Below are 22,118 nucleotides of genomic sequence, written 5' to 3'. Positions count from 1 at the left end.
TAATGATATGATGGAATTTAGAAAGTTCAGAGAATAAATGAAGATTCTCTATGAAGACAACAACGCATTAAAACGGGAGGTGGAGAAGCTGAAAGAGGAGAATGCAATATTGCGCCAACAGTTGAATGCCAAGCAGCAAGACAACAGCCATTGGGACAACAGCAGTGTTGTGGAGAACATTAAAATAGAGATAGCAGCAGTGCGCCAACAGTTGCATGCCATGCAACAAAATAACACCCATTGGGACAACAGCAGTGTTGTGGAGAACATTAAAATGGAGATAGCAGCAGTGCGGCAACAGTTGCATGCCATGCAACAAGATAACACTAATTTCAAAAACTTCAGGGTTGATATGGCTGCATGGAGACACCAGCTCAATGCCAGACAACAAGATACCACCTATCTGGGGAATATCATTGTTTTGGAAAACATCAAAGAGGAAGTGGTCAGTTTCAACGACATAATGATATATGATTAACTTGTACAACATGTAATATCTGAAGCATTTCCTCAGGTAGAAATATCACATTGTACATTACCAAACATTTTTGACAAAGCATCATCGTAACAATTCTCATTTTGTGTTATTAATGCATGAAACTGGTATCTAAACATGAAAGTGTAGCTCCTCCTCTGAATGCGAGTGTTCCTACAGCAGAAATTCAAATTCTGCATTCCTACAAAATATAAAATTCTAAATCTGTCAGGACACCGACGCACAGCAGGTTTTTTTTTAAAAATTGTCTTTAAATGCTTGTTTATGTTCTTTTTGTGTTTAGTTGTTTAAAAAAGGATAATGTGTAAAAAAAAACAAAAAACATTTCATTAAAGCTAACTAATTGTCCAGTCATGGTACTAAAACTTGAAAATTATCTGTCTAGGGTAGGGATGAAAAATTACATTTATCTGCGATTAATCGCAATTAATTTAGAGTTAATGCACAAACTGTGATTAATCATGATTAAATATTTTAATCGTTTGACAGCCCTAGTATATACTAATGATTGTATTTGTCTTAAAGCCAGACCAAGAGTGGCAACCATTATTCATGAAACATTTATTACAATGTCAATACATATTTCTATTATATTCAAACCTAATCCTAGTTTATTTATGGCAGGCTATATGTAATATGTAAAATTGTAAATTGTTCTTTGAGTGCAATAAGAAAAGCCTTGTTTAATACCTTTTAATTTCAATCTTCTAAAATTGTTCTCTGAGTGCAATAGGAAATGTATGTTTAGTGTATCGTAGGGATGATACTCGAAACCGATTTTCCCGGTTGTTCGATAAGAAAAGAACTGAGTCCTCGGACTCGAATCCCTTTTTGAGAACCGGTACCCGTTATCGAGACCACTATAGTAAAGAAAAAGAGTTGGTTCTTTATTCGAATCCCTGGGAATGAATCCCGTCCCGACCAGAAATGCCCCGTGGGACATCACAAGAAATTACGTCACATAGCTCAGTCATTAGGCGCAGATAGGGAAAGCAGGAAAAACAATGGACCGGAAAAAGCGCTCCAAGGTGTAATAAAATTCAAAACAAAAGGTATAATCCAATGAATAACTTTACTGAGAGATTTGAGCAGGGTACAAACACATGACGAACACTTTTACGACCAACCGGAAACATAGCAACCAGGCTAGCAACGCACCTCCTTTACGGCAGCTGTCGCAACGTTCTTAAAGCAACCGCAGCACATACATATATATACAATATATATGACATGATCTCCCTTTTTTAACTTTTGTTTTTCTTTCCTTGTAAACAAAACAAAATCACACTGTATATGTGTTGTCTGTCTAATTATAAATAATGCAGACGAGGCGTGTTGGCTGAGTTCTTGACGTTTACTTTCACAACGTGCTCATAACCTCATTCTTAGATGCCGGGTGGCGACATGCAACAACACTTTTCGGGGCTACCGCACATGCTCGTCACTCCCGTTGCATGCTGGGTAGTGTAGTTGTTATATTCCCTAGCTCATAACATCACATCTTTCCCCCTATAAAGAAATAATGTTAACTCAATAAAGTGTATTTCTTTTTTTAGCTTTAACTTTTCATTTTTTAGCATTGTAACCACATTTGCAAACAACTTTTCTCTTCATAGAATGTTCTTTCAATAAAGAAATAAAGTGCAAAAATGTCAAAGCACCATAACAAACAGTTATGTCAAATAGCAGCAGAAGTGCACTTTTTGGAGAGCCTTATTATTTTCAGTTTTGTGCCCAAGGTACTGATTTTATTTAACACTATATTATTATTTATACCCCTATAGTGATCACAGAGACAGGTTGTTTTTGTGTTACTGCATATATTTGTTTTTCTGAAAAATCCCACTTAATATACTTTGGGTAACAACAGTCAATATTTATTTTTTTTATATTATTTTTTTAGGGGGGTAACAGTCAATATTTATTTATTTATTTATTAGATTTTTTTTCCTTATATAATAAAATGGAGCTTTTGTTAAACCAAATATTGTGTGTTTTTTTCCATATACAACAACCTATCTAGAATCGATAAGGAATCGGTTCGATAAGAGGATTCGATAATAGGCTCAAACTCGATAATTTCTTATCAAACATCATCCCTAGTGTATCGTAAGATTTGCTGTTAAAATGAAGCCAATAATAACATTATTTGTGGTCCTCTTTATTTTGAAAAATATCAATGTATCGTTATACATTTCGGTACCGGTACCAAAATATTTGTATTGGACCAACCCTAATTGTAACATTTTTATGCAAGCTTAGTCAGCATCGCTCAATAGTGCTAGAGAGCAGATTGTCTTGCAAGTCTGATGTTCTTTTTAAACTTCATTGCCGACAATAACACGGCAACAGTAGTCCTGAGTTTACCGTGAATTGATTAACGTGGACCCCGACTTAAACAAGTTGAAAAACTTATTCGGGTGTTACCATTCAGTGGTCAATTGTACGGAATGTGCACTGTACTGTGCAATCTACTACTACTAATAATAATAATACATTTTATTTATAAGGCGCCTTTCTGGGCACTCAAGGACACCGTACAAGATCGAAACAATAAAATCAAATTGGATAAAAACAGCAATAATAACAACAACTAAGATAGAGAAGAAAAGATGATTATAATGAATAAGCAGTCAGGAATAGGTGTGTTTTGAGTCTTGATTTGAAGAGGGATATTGAGTCCAAGTTTCGAAGGTCTTGTGGCAAAGAGTTCCAAAGATGTGGGGCAGAGCGGCTGAAAGCTCGGGCACCCATGGTGGACAGTTTAAATAAAGGGATAATCAGATGGATGGATGAAGAGGATCTTAGGGAACGTGAGGGCGTGGCGAGATGGATCAGGTCAGAGAGATAAGATGGAGAGAGGTTATGGATGGCTTTGAAAGTGAGGAGAATTATTTTAAAGTGGATACGATGTTTGATGGGTAGCCAGTGGAGTTGCTGCAGAACAGGGGTGATGTGCTGGATTGAAGGGGTTCTGGTGATTATCCGGGCTTGCACTAATACAAGTTTCAGTCAATCAATCAAAGTTCCAACTCTGTATAAAAAAACTAAATATTCCAATTGTTAGGTTGCCATGACATTACGTCTATTTTTCTTCTTCGCGGCTTAATTCACATGATGTTCAACCAGCTTAAAAATATCACTTTCATCATCTTGTGGAATACAATCGGACCATGCTCGTGTTTGTTTGAATATTTGATTTGTTTGAAAAACTTTCTGTGATGCAATCAAGTTCATTTTCTACTATATTAGTAGTGTTTTTGAACATAATAGTAAGGACAATAAGTCGCATTAGTTTGTATTATTTTGTGGTTGCTATGCCTACATACAACTATGAAGACCTGGTTGTGCAAATAAACTAACGTCATGATGAGTCCTAGTAATAAATATTGTGATTGTTGGTCCAATCCACTGTATTTTCGTTGTCGATTTTTAACTGAAAGCTTAGTTGTTGTTGTGCAGGAAAGCTAAGTGCTTTATTCGACACAAATAACCACATTATAGCGTGTTTGGTGATATTTGTTAGCATCAAGAAAATATCCTTAATGGTATGAAAGAACTAGATAAATATTCTCGTAGGCTCAACAGCATACTTAATCTTGATATCGCAAGGAAACATTGCTGAACAACAGGCACATTTACAGCAAAATAATGAGACAAAATATGAACTTCATGCTATAAAAACAACTGCAGACATTAATTGTAGATGAGACTGATATTTGTAGCAGGAAATCAACTACAAACAAATGTATCCTTTTTCTCATTAAAAGGTCACAGCACCACGGCACTCGTTATATTAATCAAATATGGTACTTACCGATGCACAAATAAGTCCAACAGTATTTTTCATGGATCAATGCTTGATTTGAGGACAACTCCAGATGTAAAGACATGATGTGCCTCGAATATTTTCTTGAGTGTCAAATGAAGTGACATCTTGGTGATGATAAATGGTTTAAATCTTTCAATAATAATTTTTCTTAAAAGTGTCTAAATCTACTCCATCCCAATAAAAAAAAAAAAATCTCATTATCGCTTATATATTTGCCTCTAAAACTTTTGAAATTACACCCAAATTTGCACTGATGCAGGTAAATAAACGGTAGCCTAATTGGATTCTCGACCATCGCCTAAAACCCAGAAGTGCCTCTAGGTCACGTGATTGCAACCCAGCAATAGCTATGGCTCATTTAAGACCCCTAAAGTCACAATTGTTGCAGGTAATCTTTGTAACTAACCACCTACCCTCTCACCAAACTGTGTGACTCAAGTGTCTCAAGGGCCTGTGACAGCATTGGACAGATCAGCTTGCATTTCACTTCCCCCATTGCTTTAAACGCCCGTTAGAAGACTGGTGTTATTGTTTGTTTCGTTTTCACTGAATTGCCCTTTCATCTATGGTTGATCAATAGTGCAGACTCTTATAAACTAGGCAGTTTTCCCACTGCATACAACCTAGTTCCAAAACTTGGAAGGTACTCAATTACTCCAGGCTGAATCCACAGAACTGAATTGTTACAATGCTGTATGACATTCTCTGAATAAGTTACTCAGCTTCTGCATTTATATTTAACAATAAATATGTTGCAATTGCCTTTTGTAGACAAAATGGCATCATTTGTTAGACTGCATTACAATTCAAATGTTTTGTCATAATCAGAAGATGCAATCGTTTGTCACTGATTATAATGTAATACGTTTTTGTCTGCTTTGATTTTCCTTTTAATTCATTTTGAGTTTATATGATTTGTATCATTTGTATTTGTCAAAGAACATAGCCAAACTATTTTACAAGCTAAAACATTGAAAGGCTAAATTCCCACACCCTCTAACATATACCATTTAAACATGTTTTAAAAACAACACTATGAAGATTGCGAAATACTCTTGCAATATGTTGTGCAGTTATTTAAAAAAAAAAGAAAGAATCAAGCCTACTAGCCTGTAGGTTCTTTGGCATTCTTTAGAATTATGCATAGTTCTTAAATGAACTCTCTGGAGTAATGGACATTCCCTTTTCCCCCTGGAAACCAGTGTCTTGCCTGGTCATTGGTGGGTGGCTGCAAGGGAATGAATACAATGGGTTGTGGGCCTCTATCCTTTGAATAATGAGCCAAGGAAGTGTTGTGTTTCATGTTATACATGCTTTTCCAAGGAAAGCACTGCTTCTAATCAATTAAGCTTTGGTTATTTGCTCTTCAACCTGGAACTGTTCATATGTTGTATAATGGTTACAACAATTGTGATGTATTAATACAAACAGCTGTTGTCGAATACAATTTATGGTGTATTTGCACCCATGGCCTGACTTTAAGCATTTGAGTCATGGGACGATAGAATGTCGTGGTAATTCTTTCCCATTGACATTTTTATAAATAATACCCTCATGGACCTTTTCAATGACAAGAATAAAACAATGGCTTATTTCTCCTGGTGGCTGCAGATAAGTCTTTCAAAGGTCAACTGATTTGTCTTATCAGTACACATTGCACAAACAGCTGTTAAATGTTTCTAAAGATACAGTACCTCACACCTCTCACATTTCAGCCACTCTTTTAACATATCTCATCAAGGAACAATACAAAATAAATATTAATTATTTATTTTGTGTTTCACCTACCATTACATGCCAATTTCCCAAATCGGGTAATTTTCGATTCATACCGTTCTAAATGGATTAATCACAATTTCATTAAATCTACACTTAAATAGTCTCTCAAATCCATTACAAAATATAAATATACTTAATTTTTCTCTTCTTCATGAAAAACTTTGGCCAGTGCAATTTTTAAATAAAAAAAAAAGGAACGTGTAATGCAAATGTGGCTACAAATGTAGCTTACTATCATCAACGTGTGAATGTGGAGCAAATGAATGAAGGGTTTTCAGTTTCTCTCTGTAAAGCTCTGTAAAGTGTCTAGAAAAGCCCTATATAAATCTAATCCATTATTTGTATTTATCATTATTATTATTATTATTATTATTATTATTATTAAAAGCAAAAAACATTAGTGGAATAATTTTCACATTGTGTTGCACATAACAATTAAGACCAGTGGAACACAAGGAGTCTGTCACACTGCACATTTCCAAAGACATGGTGCCCATTTTTATAATGAAAAATGCAGTGCTCTGTCTACAATCTGCAACTTCTGAAGAATATGTACTGTACTGTGCAATCTAATAATAAAAGTTTCAATTTCAATTTCAAAACTCAGTCATTTCATTTTTCTTGTTATTTAAACCCTTATATACGGTTCAGGTCAAATTTTGATCACAGTAAAAATACCAAAAATATCAATCTTTTAGTCCGATATTCGATTACTTTTACTTAGCTGTACAAAAATACATTAAAATAAAATATTTCATTAATTCATCTTTTTGTATAGTTGCTACGCATTTTTGCTCTTTCAGACTGGTGCAGATCAAATTGCATATGTGAATAATAAACATGCGTACGCACAAAACCTGGCATACGCACAAAGTATAGATCTATCAAAAGTGAATTGGACGTGGAAATGTACGGTGCCTCACGCCAACTTCATTGCTGGCGTACGCACATTTCTACAAGCTTTGGATACTTTGGCGACACACACAGGTGGCCGTTCTGCCTTTGCCAACATTTGATTTTTAACAATGTAAAAAGATGAAGTCAAGGACACAAAATAAATGTTTTCGCCAATGCATTTAATGCTTCATATTCATCAAAATATTTGTGAGGGTGTCTATTAATTTATCTCGACGATCATTTTACCACCCATTGCTGTCACAATGTGTTCCTGTGACTTCAGCACAGTTTGCAGGCCTGTCGGGCGGACAGCAGCTGCCGGTGGTTTCAACACAAATGGCACCGTCGACTGTGGAAGAATGGCCTGACATTGTGTCACTTTGTGTATGGCCGCTACCGCAAGTAGCTCTCCTGTGTTGTAATAATAAATGGACTACTCAAACAAGATTCAGTCTTTTGTATCCTCTTTGATGTGCTGGCATGTTTAAATTTAAAAGATTGCAAACCAAATATTAAATATTTTTTTAATTAAACCAATTTGTCTGTGAGCAGGCTATTATATGAACACATTTTGTTGTAAGTTACACAACTTACTACATAAATATATGTATATATAGATGTATATGTAAATCTACCTATAATATTTTATATATATATATATATATATATATATATATATATATATATATATATATATATATATATATATATATATATATATATATATATATATATTAGGGGTGTAACGGTACGTGTATTTGCATTGAACAGTTTCGGTACGGGGGGGTTCGGTTTGGAGGTGTACCGAACGAGTACACATGCTAGCAGCAACATGTTGAAAGCCATTTCTGCGCAAATGTCAGAACGTATCCCGTTTACATTATGCCAAACAGCACAGAGACAAGCCTCAAAACTTCTGGAACAAAGTAATTTGGAGTGATGGCTTTCTTCTGGCGACTCGACCATGCTGCCCATTGTTCAAGTCCCTCCTTATTGTGCATCTTGAAACAGCCACACCACAATTTTTCAGAGAGTCCTGTATTTCAGCTGAAGTTATTTGTGGATTTTTGTTTGCATCTCGAACAATTTTCCTGGCAGTTGTGGCTGAAATCTTTGCTGGTCTACCTGAATCCCTCATTTTCCACTTCTTAATCAGCGTTTGAACACTGCTGATTGACATTCTCAATTCCTTGGATATCTTTGTATACCCCTTTCCTGTTGTATGCAGTTCAATTACCTTTTCTCGCAGATCCTTTGACAATTCTTTTGCCTTCCCCATGACTCAGAATCCAGAAACATCTGTGCAGCACTGGATGAAGGATGCAATGGTCTGTCAGAAGCCCAGAAACTGACTGACCTTTCATACACACACATTAATTACAAACAAACATGTCACATTGGAACCTTGATTAGCCATTGAAACCTGTTTGTGTCAACTTTTGTGCATGTTATCATATCAAAGTCACTGGGGTATGTAAACTTTTGATTAGGGTAATTTGGGTACTTTCTTTTGTTATTTAGATTTAAAAAGAGTAAACACAGTTGTTTGCCAATAAATAACTTCACACAACCATTAAGCATGAGTGGAAGAAAGGTTTTTTTGTTATCATTCATATTCTCTTCAAAAGTTTTACATAATATTGCAGCAACTCTCATTTTTTCAGCATATGTGCGGTTCTCGGAGCCCGCAGCATTGACAGGCTCGCACACACTATCCCACTCTTTCGTTTGCGAGAAAGAAGCACCTCCTACTGACTCTTACTAACTTCAGATTGGGCAGTGTGTGCAGATCTCAGGCATATGGCTAATTTCAATATGGTTTGGTATTTTTACTGGGGCGTGCCGTTTGTGGGGTCTGGGCATGCCTAGCAAACATCTGCAGTCAATTCCTCGTTGATTGGGATTTAAAAAAAGAAGTGGGCTTGGATTAGTGCGTGCGCACACTTTATTATGTCTCAATTTTTGCTTGCGTATGCTGTTACCTGGATTTCAATGTACGCCAATTTGTATTAGGAAATCCACGCAACTCTTACTACGTGAAGCCCCTGGTTTGCATAGAATAAGGACAAAGAACAAAGGGATCAGTGTTGCTAATTTAACAACTTTTTCGCTACATTTAACAAGAAATTCTCCTTTAGCTACACTTTTTGAGGGAAAAATCTAGTGGAGAATCTTTTGGCGACTCTTTCATGAAAGCACGTATTGCTCTTTTCAATAAGCAACGACTGCTTCCCTCCCATCTACAAATCACAGGTGGCTCAATTTTGTTTGGCATTATAAAAAAAGAAGCAACAAAAGGATGTCAGTTTGTTCTAAACATTTTTGTGCTTTTTATATTGATACTCACTTTTTACAAGTGTTTCATGGCCAATTATGAATATTTTACGATTACATCATTACGTCCGTCAAAAATGTGGTTCATTATACATCGGTACACAGTGAGAGAGCCAGAGTCAGACTGAGCTGTCCTTAATAAGTTGAAAGTATAAATCTCACACATTGGTCGAGCCTTCTTCACTTTTAACACACAGACGTTTCCCTTTATGTTGGGATGTCCATCATAACTTTCTCCATTTAAATGTGTAACCTCAGTCCCACTTGTCAGTCCTGTCTTACTAGCTTTCTGTTGGACTACACTTGATGATTCTCCTCATGGTCATCAGCAGTTAGAAAAAACAATCCAAATGTATCGAACAACTTGAAATGAGACCCAATGTAATCCACAAAAGCTCAGCTAATTGCAGTAATACACTACAAGTGGTGACTGATATTTGCCGAAGCACACATGCAAGTGTGAGCGCAGGGCAGCCGGGATCAGGTGAAAGAAATGACCCCACCTTGCATAATGTTCTTAATGGCATGGTGGTTCTCAAGTCAGCTGAGGACTAAATTAATATGCATTCTTACTTTGTTGAATTTGTATATTTAGGTTAACTTCTGAGTGAAACTGACTTTGACTTACGGTATGCTTCATAGGTATGACACAGGTAAAGATGGCTTCATTGACCTAATGGAGCTCAAGCTCATGATGGAGAAGCTGGGGGCCCCACAGACCCACCTGGGCCTCAAGAACATGATCAAAGAGGTTGATGAGGACTTTGATGGAAAACTGAGCTTTCGAGAGGTGGGTGTGTAGTCACACATTTGTGTGTTTTTACACTTACAGTAGCTTTAAAAGTGGTCTTATGTGTTAAAGTTGTGGTCTATTTAATAATTAGAATGGTGAGCTGAAACATGGATGAGAAGAGGAAATGCCTTTGGTGCATGAATTTAGCTACAAAAGAGTAGACTGAAGGAAGTAACCTCCCAAAGCATACTGAAATTATGTTCATGGTTTACAAACACAAGACAGTCTATTTTTAGTAGGTGTGTATGAACAGAGATAACATATTCAAAAAATGTAGATTATATAATATTTGCATTTGATTGAGTGAATTATTGTATACCTTTAGTAAAACATGACTTTGTTCTTGCGGACAAGCACAGAGATCAGATGATTCTTTTAGTTGGTCAAGACCTCTAGATTGTCCCTGAATGTACCTCTTTGACAATATACCTAACCTACAATAAAGGTTCTGAATTGTTCATAGCTTTCAAAGATGTACAATGTCGATTTGCATAATATGTCAACTCCTAAAACATGCCTTGTGCGAGAGAAACACAGTGTTCTTTTCATGCATTTTCAGTTGTAAAAAAGAGCTTCACACTGCAGGTTTGATTGCACAAATCATATCACCAAACATGTAAAAGTGTGTGTTTTGTAGACCAACAACTGACATCCAACAAAAGGACAAATGAGGCTCTAAACGATTGCTAATGTTTCCCACAGTTTCTGTTGATTTTCCGGAGAGCAGCAGCTGGGGAGCTGCAGGAAGACAGTGGCCTGATGGCACTGGCCAGGTTGTCTGAGATTGACGTCGCCACCGAGGGAGTGATGGGAGCCAAAGACTTTTTTGAAGCAAAGGTATGTTTTCTAGTACTTAGCTAGACAAGTGACTGTAATTACAGTGTTCCCTCGATTATCGCGGGAGTTATGTTCCAGACCCCCGTGGGAGGTGATAATCCCCTAAGTAAGGATTTATTTTATGATTTATAATAATATTATATGCATATAAGGTCTTTTTAAACCCTCCACATGACATTATTAACCTTTCACACACACTTAGAAACACTTACTACAATTGTAAACACTTTTTACATACTAATCTACACTAATATTGTACACACCATACTTCCGAGTGAAGAACAAAGTTCTGGAGAGTAGTTTTTAAGAGACCGTGCTGCCGTCACAACACTTTAAAATTTGCAACACATTCTTTTGATCCCCTTGTACAGAGCGAACCAAAGATTCATTGATATTGTAATGGCAGCCAGTAGATATTAGCTTGTAGAAAAGCTACCTTCTTTTAGCAAAGCGATGAGGAGGTTTACCGATTGCAAACTGCTTCCTCTGGGGCTTGGGCTCAGTGCCCGAAGCCTTAGATGGCATATAACATTTGGGGCACGTTGTTGGAATTCAAATTAATTCAAATGTTACCACACAAACAATGAAGCAAACACAAGCAGAGCTTAAGTAAAAAGCTGAGCTGAAGCAAATAGCAGGTTCAATATGGCTGGGCTAATTAGCTGCCAGGACAGAGAATAAATGGTCATCTATTGTGTTTTAGGCCTTTGAATTATTTTTTTGCATTTGGAGTCCTGATCATCTTTTTTTTTTTCAGTGTCCATTTTATAGGCCCTAGTTAGGAATTTCGCCTGGTGCTAATAGTTTTTGCTGACTAAGCACAACTGTTGCACCGTTTACGTGGAATACAATAGGTAGGATCTAATTGAGTAGAATAGATCAGTGGTCCTCAACCTTTTTGAGCCCACAGACTGGTTGCATTCCTAAAATCGGGCTTGGGGAGTAGGGAGAACCATGGATTAGGGCTGCAGGTATCAATTATTTTAGTAATCAAGTATTCTATCGATTAAGTTTGAGTATTTGAATTCAGCACACTTTGTTGCATCAATGCATCTTTTAGGGAAAAATAGTTGAAATAAACAAGGAATGTTCTGATGACCTTTATTCTTTTTTCTTATACTGTAAATGCACATACCATTAAAATTATATCTTTACCATGAGGGCATCACTGGATATTACTTATATATAGTAAAATAAAAATAAACATTGTAGCCAGATGAACACAGTGCATCCAGAAATTATTCACAACGCTTCACTTTATCCACATTTTGTTATGTTACAGCCTTATTCCAAAATGGAATAAATTAATTTTTGTTTTCAAAATTCTACAGACAATACCCCATCCATAATTACAATGTGAAAAGTTTTTAGTTTTTTTTTTTTTAACCAATTTTATTAAATATTTAAAAAAAAATCACATTTACATAAGTATTAATATTCTTTGCTCAATACTTTTTTGATACACTTTTGGCAGCAATTACAGCCTCAAGTCTTTTTAAATACGATGCCACAAGCTTGGCTCATCTATCTTTGGGCAGTTTCGTTCATTCCTCTTTGCAGCACCTCTTAACCTCCATCAGGTTGGATGGGAAGCATTGCTTTTCTTCCAAATTGTCTCTGTACGTTGCTGCATTTATCTTAGTCTAGTCAGGGAGGTGACAAAGAACCTGACGGTCACTCTGTCAGAGCTATAACATTCGTCTGTAAAGAGAGAGCCTTACAGAAGGACAATCAGGCCAGTATGGTATAGTCATGGCCAGACAGAAAAAACTTTTGCAAAAATGCACTTGAAAGACTCTGAGCATGAGAAACTAAATCCTCTGGTCTGATGAGACAAAGATTGAACTCTTTAACGTGAATGCCAGGCGTCATGTTGGGAGGAAACCAGGCACCGCTCATCACCGGGCCAATACCATCCCTACAGTGAAGATTGGTGGTGGCAGCATCATTGTGTGGAGCTGTTTTTCAGCGGCAGGAACTGGGAGACTAGTAAGGATAGAGGGAAAAATGAATGCAGCAATGTACAGAAACATCCTGGATTAAAACCAACGCTTCTCAGCCGACCTGATGGAGCTTGAGAGGTGCTGCAAAGAGGAAAACTTCCAAAAGATAGAGGCTGTAATTGCTTCCCAAGGTGCATAAACAAAGTATTGAGCAAAGGCTGTGAATATTTCTGTACAAGTGTTTTATGTTTTTTTTTAAATAGATTTTCAAAATTTTAAATAAAACTATTTTTACACAAACAAATTTTTGGGGTATTTTTTGTAGAATTTTGAGGACAAAAATTAATTAATCCATTTTGGAATAAGGCTGTAACGTGACAAAATGTGGAAAAAGTGAAGCGCTGTGAATACTTTCCGTACGCACTGTATATAACTAATAACATAAATAATCTTTGAAGTCGTTAAAAAAAACACTAAGCTAAAAAGACTGATAAATATGTGACAAATTATTTAACAAGTTAACGCACAGACATTTGCAAAGGTATTATTTGGAGAAGGTTGGATGTACTACTATTCGTTAGCATTAACATACAAACTTTAGATGCTAACTTTTCAACATAACGTGTTTGAAAAAAACATTTGTTATACAAGTCAAACATAGGATGGTGTAAGCTCCCAAATAGACATTCTTCTTGTTTCTGCTTGTTTGGATGCTTTCTGACTACATCTTTAATGTAGTCATGTTGTGAAATGCCAGCTTTTTGACAGTGCAAACATTTCACCACAATGTCTGTCTTTTTCACTTTTAAATGATCACAAAACCTTTGACAGCTTCTCTCATCTTCTCTCTATTTGTTATTTATTATTTGTCCTTATCTCTCTAAGTGGCACTGTAAATGATAAAATAACATCAGCAACTAATAAGCCTTTTTTGAAACAGGAAATGTAGTCAGTTGCATACTTGTATACTAGGGATTTTCAACTAAATTGTGTTGGGTACCATAGTTCCAGAAAGCTAAGGACCGGGGGCGGCACTTTTCCTTTCAGTATTAGTCTTATTTTGTATATTCCAGAAAACCAACATGGCAGAGTTACAGGAGCGCTCTGCAGATTTTAAGGATTTGGGCCACCAGTTGAATAGCCCAAATTATATAAAAAGAGAGGACCTTAAATGGAACCTTGAGGAACACTACTAAAATAACTAAAGAAATTGAACAAGTGACTACTGACTGCATCTGATGTGAACAAGCTACAGCAATACGGTAGTTGAATAAATCACATTATTTATTTTCTGTGAAAATGTTTGTCTCCAAGGTTTTGAATTGAGCCCGGGATGCCAAAACTATCCATGCCAAGAAAACCTATAAATCTATCAAAAAAAAAAAAAGGCAAATCCATGGGTCTCGTACAGAAGATGGATGGTTGATATGACGTAATCTCTATATTCTCTTTGCAATGTGGAGCAGAAAGATTGGCTCTGTGCTCCTATGAAGGGATATTGTTTGTGTGACACCAGATGCAGGCTCTTTCTGTGAGCAGCAAGTTTGAAGCCGAGATTCGAGAGGAGAAAGAAGAACGCAAGAAACAGGAAGTTGAGAAAAAAGAGAGGCAGGCTGCCTTCAAGCAGCTGCAGTCGGCATTCTGCTCATGATAATGCACAGAAAGCAGACGGCAATCCTGACAACGCACGTCCTATCTTTAACAGATTTGAAAACGACATTCGCAGTACTTTGATTCTTAAATGATGTTGCTCAGAATTTGGCACTTTAAAACACTGTTAGGTAGTTGTATTAAGTAACACTCACGTCCAATTTGTTATGATCGTGTTAAAAAAATAAGAGTTGTATGGTAAATGCACTACTTGAGAAAGAAAACAATTGGGACTTGTCCAATTTCATATCTCCAGTCTACTATTGTTTCTCTATTTTTCTGTACATCTCACTATGTACAAGTATTGCATTTTGACCCTCATGTGAAATTCTATTCATGTTGTATTTTCATTGACTACTGTTTGTTTTCATAGATCCCTACCGGTCCTGTTGTTTAACTTTTTAAATGTAATTCAAATAACTGTATATTTGTGTGGAAAAGTAATATATTTCAGTAATTACATTACAATGTACTGGATTAGTTGTGTGGAAGCATTGTGAGCTAGGTCTTATGCAGTGTTGGCTCCTGACTTTGACTCAAGTCGAATATTGAAATTAATTGTTACCGATATAAAACTAACCCATTTCTTTCTGTTGGTGACGATTTGTTAAATTATGCGATTAAGTTGTACACTATTGTGAGGACATCTTCCGGAATGATGATTTGTCTAGTCCCAAGACAGGGCTGTATTTGAGTAAGGTGTAGATGTGATGTAATTTAAACCAAATCATTTCTGGCACGTTATTAAGCCGCCCCGAAACAGTGAGAGGGGGAAAAAGCATTTCATCCAATACTTCTCATCATTCCTCTTTAAAGTCACAGTTTTTGCTTACCATTGATACTGTTTGATTTTTCTTTGTGTGCAGATTAAAAAGATGATAATAATAATAATGTGTTGTCCAGGCCAACCTTTGTTGTCTGTGAATGTGTTTTATAGTTTGTTTTATGTGCACCCCACATTTAAACCTACGCAATCAGCTGTAGCACAAGAGCAATCAAGTAATGTACTTCTGTGAAAGTTAGTTATCCATTATAAGTGTCTCATTCGTCCTTTCAATAATGTTTGTATGTTGTATAACAAAATCTACTGTGCATACATATCTTATGCTCTTGGGTATTTTGTTGTGGAAAAAAGTATTTTTTCATGTAATAAAAAAAAATATATTTGTTTCAGCAGAGACCTCTACAATATGTTGCCAAACATTAAAATGTTTAGTGAGATCTATTTTTGGGCACCTGAAATATGTTATCATACTTCCTATCAGATTGGGAAGATCATTTCAATAAAGGACTAAACGCACAGATGTTGTCAAACTGTTATTCTTGTACTAAAGTACTATTTGATTTCTTGACCTGACATATGGCAATCCCATCCAGGGTACATTTACTGTTGGAAGTCTACCAAATGAATTTTGAAAGTATTCATTTAAAAATCTTTTCTTTTTTTTAAACTTTTCAAATACAGACATGGCCAAAGCCAGTGGTTCTCAATTATTTTCTGATAAATAACCATCCATAAAGCGCCAACAATACTCCATTTACATTTCGTGACCGGAATATTGGCCAAGTATTAGCGATATTGTTATTATAAGCGCTAACGTTAAGGAACTACATTGATCTGAGAAAGGTAACTTCCTTATGCTGCTGTACTGACATCAGCTGGTGAGCTGCTTTCTCGGCTGATCTGGATGCAAATGAGTTTGCTTAGAGTAAAAATGATCTGAAATTTTCAAATTAAAGAAGCTGATGTTCTACATGTGTCCACTGGATGTCGCAATAGCAATTCTGTGTATCCCCTGCAGCAAACGTGCGCATGACTTCAGAGGAGGCGAAGCTATGTGCCGTGTTAAGATAGAGGCAACACTTCTGTGTTTGGACACTACGTACTTCGCTGCTTATTACTGATCGTTTACAAAAAGTGGATTGTTACGTTTATGCCTCGATTGTCTCAGATGTTGTTGGTAATGTAACCTGTGACATTTCTACCCAAATAAATGCTTTTGATAATCTGTACGTTTCGTGTTGTACTTGTGACATTTTCTGGCGCACATAAATATGCTAAAATATTAACTCAAATATTAAACTGTATAATGCATATGTTCCTTCTTGACTGCACTTAAATGTAGAACATATTTATATTATTCATATATTATGTATATAATATATTATATATATTATATTATCTATTATTATTATTGTCTATTGTGAGCGAACTGTGGTGCTGAATTTCCCCCAGGGATCAATAAAGTACTTTCTATTCTATTCTATTCTATTCTAAACTATCCCCTTCTAACTTCATGTGTGATTAATGAAATGAGTCCAAATTAACATGTTGTGTTGTAGATGATGCTGCTAATGTACAATATAAACCACATGAGTAAATTACATTTATCACATCCTGTAATTTGATTTGCTGATGGTTTAAAAATTGACAGCAATGAGACCATTTAAAACTGCCAGACTCAATTCCACCCATTTGACATATGAACATTATCACATCATTTATTCAGTATAAATAACGACAAATTACTATGAACCGCAACATGTAAGTGTAAAAATAAATAAATAATGATTTGTACATTTTCAGAATGTGCTTCGTCTATTTTTAAACAAAGAAAAAGGTCTGAGGTGTTCTTTATTTTTAAGTTATCATGCCATGATTTTACCAGTTTGGCCTATTGGGAATAGATTTTCCTCCATGTGGCCCCCTGGGCTAAAATGAGTTTGACGCCCCTGTTCTACTTGATACATAATGCCTCTCACCTTGATAGTAGAAGGATGAGGACATCCACTGAGAAGTTGGTACACTTTATTAGCCAACTGTGATGGCAAAAAGGCTTCGTTCCACCCCCCCCTTTTTTTCTTTGCGAGGATTATGAGTCATTCTTTATTTTAACAGAAATATACCAACATCTTATCAATCGACATACCAATGAGAGCAGTCATTGTAAGTGATGTTTGTTGGCTCTCATTAAGTCAGCAGTGAGTAGTAATCAGTCAGTACGTGTCCATGCACTAAATTAGTCTGATTTCTCAAATAGTTTGGCTGTAAATAAGCCTCCGACAGCCCATGGAAACACCTTAATCCGATTGTATTCGGTTTTTGAAAATTTGGACTAACACACCTGGATTATGCGATTGGAAACCAGATCTCTTGAGGGGGTGTGTGACTAGGGATGATGTTTGATAAGAAATTATCGAGTTCGAGCCTATTATCGAATCCTCTTATCGAACCGATTCCTTATCAATTCTCTTATAGAGTCCAGATAGGTTGTTGTATATGGAAAAAAACACACAATATTTGGTTTAACAAAAGCTCACTTTTATTATATAAGAAAAAAATAAAATCTAATAAATAAATAAATATTGACTGTTACCCCCCTAAAAAAATAAAATTAAAAAAATAAATATTGACTGTTGTTACCCAAAGTATATTAAGTGGGATTTTTCAGAAAAACAAATATATACAGTAACACAAAAACAACCTGTCTCTGTGATCACTATATGTGTATAAATAATACTATAGTGTTAAATAAAATCAGTCCCTTGGGCACAAAACTGAAAATAATACAGCTCTCCAAAAAGTGCACTTCTGCTGCTATTTGACATAACTGTTTGTTATGATGCTTTGACATTTTTGCACTTGATTTCTTTATTGAAAGAAAATTCTATGAAGAGAAAAGTTGTTTGCAAATGTGGTTACAATGCTAAAAAATGAAAAGTTAAAGCTAAAAAAAGAAATACACTTTATTGAGTTAAAATCTTTCTTTATAGGGGGAAAGATGTGATGTTATGAGCTAGGGAACATAACAACTACACTACCAAGCATGCAACGGGAGTGACGAACATGCGTGGTAGCCCCGAAAAGTGTTGTTGCATGTCGTCACCCGTGAAAGTAAACGTCAAGAACTCAGCCAACACGCCTCGTCTGCATTATTTATAATTAGACAGACAACACATATACAGTGTGATTTTGTTTTGTTTACAAGGAAAGAAAAACAAAAGTTGAAAAAGGGAGATGTCATATATGTTGTATATATATATGTATGTGCTGCGGTTGCTTTAAGAACGTTGCGACAGCTGCCGTAAAGGAGGTGCGTTGCTAGCCTGGTTGCTATGTTTCCGGTTGGTCGTAAAAGTGTTCGTTATGTGTTTGTATCCTGCTCAAATCGCTCAGTAAAGTTATTCATTGGATTATACCTTTTGTTTTGAACTTTATTATTCCATTGTTTTTCCTGCTTTCCCTATCTGCGCGTAATGACTGAGCTACGTGACGTAAATTCTTGTGATGTCTCAAGGGGCATTTCTGGTCGGGATGGGATTCGTTCCGAGGGATTCGAATAAAGAACCAACTCTTTTTCTTTACTATAGTGGTCTCGATAACGGGTACCGGTTCTCAAAAAGGGATTCGAGTCCGAGGACTCGGTTCTTTTCTTATCGAACAACCGGGAAAACCGGTTTTGAGTATCATCCCTATGTGTGACGCCAGAGAAAACCCTTCGTATGACGCATGCGCCAGTCTCAACGGGCGAATGTTACCCGGAAGCAGATACCATTTAATAAAAACATATGCAATAATTGTGTTTTTAGTTGCTTCATAAATTAAAAGAATACAACATTTTGAAGTGCATCGATGGTGGAAAAAAAAAGAAACAAAGATTTATTTAAGAAGGTAGCTAAGGAAATGTAAAATGCTGGCTTAATTTGGACTCATATGAATGAGAAGAAAGATAATAAAGCAGGTAAATTAAAGGCGAATAATAAAGCGTACACAAACCTCTTCATGCTGCATTTGTGCACTCCGAAATGATTGACAATAACTGTATTACACACAATTGGCAAGATATTCCAGACAATAGCAACCTTCATATGAAACAGTATCGGCCGCGATAGATTTAAAACTCCTTCCATCAGAGCCTTTTGAATTAACTCCGAGACAGTCAAAAGTTTTGTTTCCATGATACTCCTTAGAAAAAACTCTTGTACCTGTGTATAGTGACAATAAAAGGCATTCTATTCTATTCTAGTCTATTCTATTCTGCCGGTCTGTCATCGCATCCGACCTGCATTCGCCCCGCATCCGCCCCCGATACATTCCTGGCAATCATTTTGTGATGCTGTCTGCTATTTAACATCAACATAGCCATTTGCCAAACACTAACAAACCACCACTTAGTGGTGGTTTGTTTGTGTTTCTTCCCATATTAAGTTAAAGTTGAAGTACCAATGATTGTCACACACACACTAGGTGTGGCAAAATTATTCTCTGCATTTGACCCATCACCCATGATCATCCCCTGGGAGGTGAGGGGAGCAGTGGGCAGCAGCGGTGTTGTTTCTACAGGTCACACTCATTCACTGCCTCTGCTACCAATCAACCGGCTCATGTTCCCAGCTGCTCCTCATTTCAGAATCAGAATCAGAATCAGAATAGTTTTATTGCCATTGTTTGAGAACTAGTTCACAAACTAGGAATTTTTCTTGGTGCAAACGTGCGACATAAAACACATATAACACATATTTGGTATAAAAAGAGCTGTGACTGAGCTATCAGATAGACTTAGAAGGGATTCAAGGAATTCAAGGAGCTGCTGTTAGGAGTTCTTGTTCATTTGCCTGATGGCCGAGGGGAAAAAACTGTTCAGGTGGCGGGAGGTGTGGGTCTGGATGGAGCGTAGTCTCCTGCCTGAGGGGAGAGGGGAGAATAGTTTGTGTCCAGGGTGAGAAGAGTCAGCTGTGATCCGACCCACACGCCTCCTGGTCCTGGAGGAGAACAAGTCCTGGAGGGATGGGAGCTTGCAGCCAATCACCTTCTCCGCAGCACGTACGATGCGTTGCAGTCTATTCTTATCCTGGACTGTGGCGCCGGGGAACCACACTGTGATGGAGGAGGTCAGGATGGACTCTATGATGGCTGAGTAAAACTGCACCAGCATCTCGGTCGGCAACTTAAGTTTCCTCAGCTGCCGCAGGGAGTACATCCTCTGCTGGGCCTTCTTGATGAGGGAGCTGATGGTCAGCTCCCACTTGAGGTCCTGGGTGATGGTGGTGCCCAAGAAACGGAAGGAGTCCACAATGGGGACGGGGGTGGGAGAGTCAATCAGGGTGAGGGGGGATGGTGGGGCTGTGACTTTCCTGAAGTCCATGATCATCTCCACTGTTTTCTGGGCGTTCAGCTCCAGGTTGTTGAGGCTGCACCAGGACGCCAGCCGGTCCACCTCTCTCCTGTAGGCGGACTCATCGCCATTCGAGATGAGCCCGATGAGGGTGGTGTCATCCGCAAACTTGAGCAGTTTTCCGGATTGGTGACTGGAGGTGCAGCAGTTTGTATACAGGGAGAAGAGCCAGGGGGAGAGTACACAGCCCTGAGGAGTACCAGTGTTTGTGGTTCGACTGTCCGAGACAATCTTCCCCAGCCGTACGTGCTGTCTTCGGTCTGTCAGGAAGTCATTAATCCAACTGCAGAGGGAGTCGGGCACGCTGAGCTGGTAGAGCTTGTCTCGTAGCAGTCCAGGGAGGATGGTGTTGAAGGCAGAGCTGAAGTCCACAAACAGGATCCTAGTGTAGGTTCCTGGGGAGTCCAGATGCTCCAGGATGAAGTGGAGGGCCAGGTTCACTGCATCATCCACAGACCTGTTGGCTCTGTAGGCGAACTGCAGTGGGTCCAGGAGGGGGGCGGTGATGTCCTTGAGGTGGGGCAGGACCAAGAGCTCAAAGGACTTCATGACCACAGACGTCAGCGCGACCGGCCTGTAGTCATTTAGTCCTGTGATCCGTGCTTTCTTGGGGACAGGGACAATGGTAGAGGTCTTAAAGCAGGACGGCACGCGGCATAGCTCCAGAGAGGTGTTAAAAATGTCAGTGAAGACAGGAGCCAGCTGGTCCGCACAGTGTCTGAGAGTGGAGGGGGAGACACCATCCGGCCCGAGGGCCTTTCGCGTATTCAGCTTCAAGAACTGCCGGCGTACATCCTCTTCTTTAATGGAGAGGGTCTCTACAGTCTTATTGTGTTTTTGGAGTCCTGTGATGTCATTGGAGTCCTTTGAGTCCTTTAACTCCTTTAATGATGTGCTGGCATTGGTGGGGAGCGTGATGGTGGGGGGAGCATGGCTTTGATGAGCTGAAGGCCGTTCATGACGACAGTAATGTGTGTTGAGGCCCTGAGCGAGAGTCCGGTCATTCAGGGCCTGGGGGGTTTTGGGCTTATAGTTCGTAAGGGCCCCTAGACCTCTCCAAACTGCCGCAGAATCATTGGAGCGGAACTGTTTCTGTAGACGGTTACAGTACACAGATTTAGCTTTCTCCACTTCCCTGGTGAAGTGGTACTTCGCTTCTCTGTATGTACTTCGGTCTCCGCTTCTCCACGCAGCCTCCTTTTCACCTGTTAACCAGCCAGCCAATCCCGGTCCACCATTCATCCTCCTTAAAAACACCTGCTCACCATTGGATCAGGTGGATTCTTTTTCTGCCATGCCGTGTGTAGCCTTGATAGACGCTACTTTGTTTTGTACCCATTTTTGTTAAGCTCTTTGCTTAACTTGTGCCACCCGTTTTTTT

At 37.9% G+C, this 22,118-nt stretch overlaps 2 protein-coding genes across 2 annotated transcripts in view; one reads left to right on the top strand and one right to left on the bottom strand.

Moving 5' to 3' along the window:
* The window catches only part of efhd1 (EF-hand domain family, member D1), a 38,245-nt gene extending 22,382 nt beyond the window's left edge, over positions 1-15,863 (top strand). Inside the window, exons 2-4 of the mRNA XM_062067863.1 lie at positions 9,981-10,128; positions 10,834-10,968; positions 14,428-15,863. Of these exons, the coding sequence (XP_061923847.1) occupies positions 9,981-10,128; positions 10,834-10,968; positions 14,428-14,562 (418 nt within the window). The 3' untranslated portion in view covers positions 14,563-15,863. The remainder of the gene's footprint in view (positions 1-9,980; positions 10,129-10,833; positions 10,969-14,427) is intronic.
* LOC133663406 (uncharacterized) overlaps positions 1-21,109 on the bottom strand; it is a 48,274-nt gene extending 27,165 nt beyond the window's left edge. Inside the window, exons 1-2 of the mRNA XM_062067862.1 lie at positions 20,984-21,109; positions 8,242-8,313 (exon numbers count right to left, since the gene is read on the bottom strand). The gene's annotated coding sequence lies outside the window, so the exon portion shown is untranslated. The remainder of the gene's footprint in view (positions 1-8,241; positions 8,314-20,983) is intronic.
* Between the last annotated feature and the right edge of the window lie 1,009 nt (positions 21,110-22,118).

This window comes from Entelurus aequoreus, linkage group LG13 (genome assembly GCF_033978785.1).
Source record: "Entelurus aequoreus isolate RoL-2023_Sb linkage group LG13, RoL_Eaeq_v1.1, whole genome shotgun sequence".
Taxonomy (NCBI): Eukaryota; Metazoa; Chordata; class Actinopteri; order Syngnathiformes; family Syngnathidae; genus Entelurus; species Entelurus aequoreus.
Note: the sequence above shows the minus strand (reverse complement) of the source record. Positions and strands in the feature narration are given on the sequence as shown.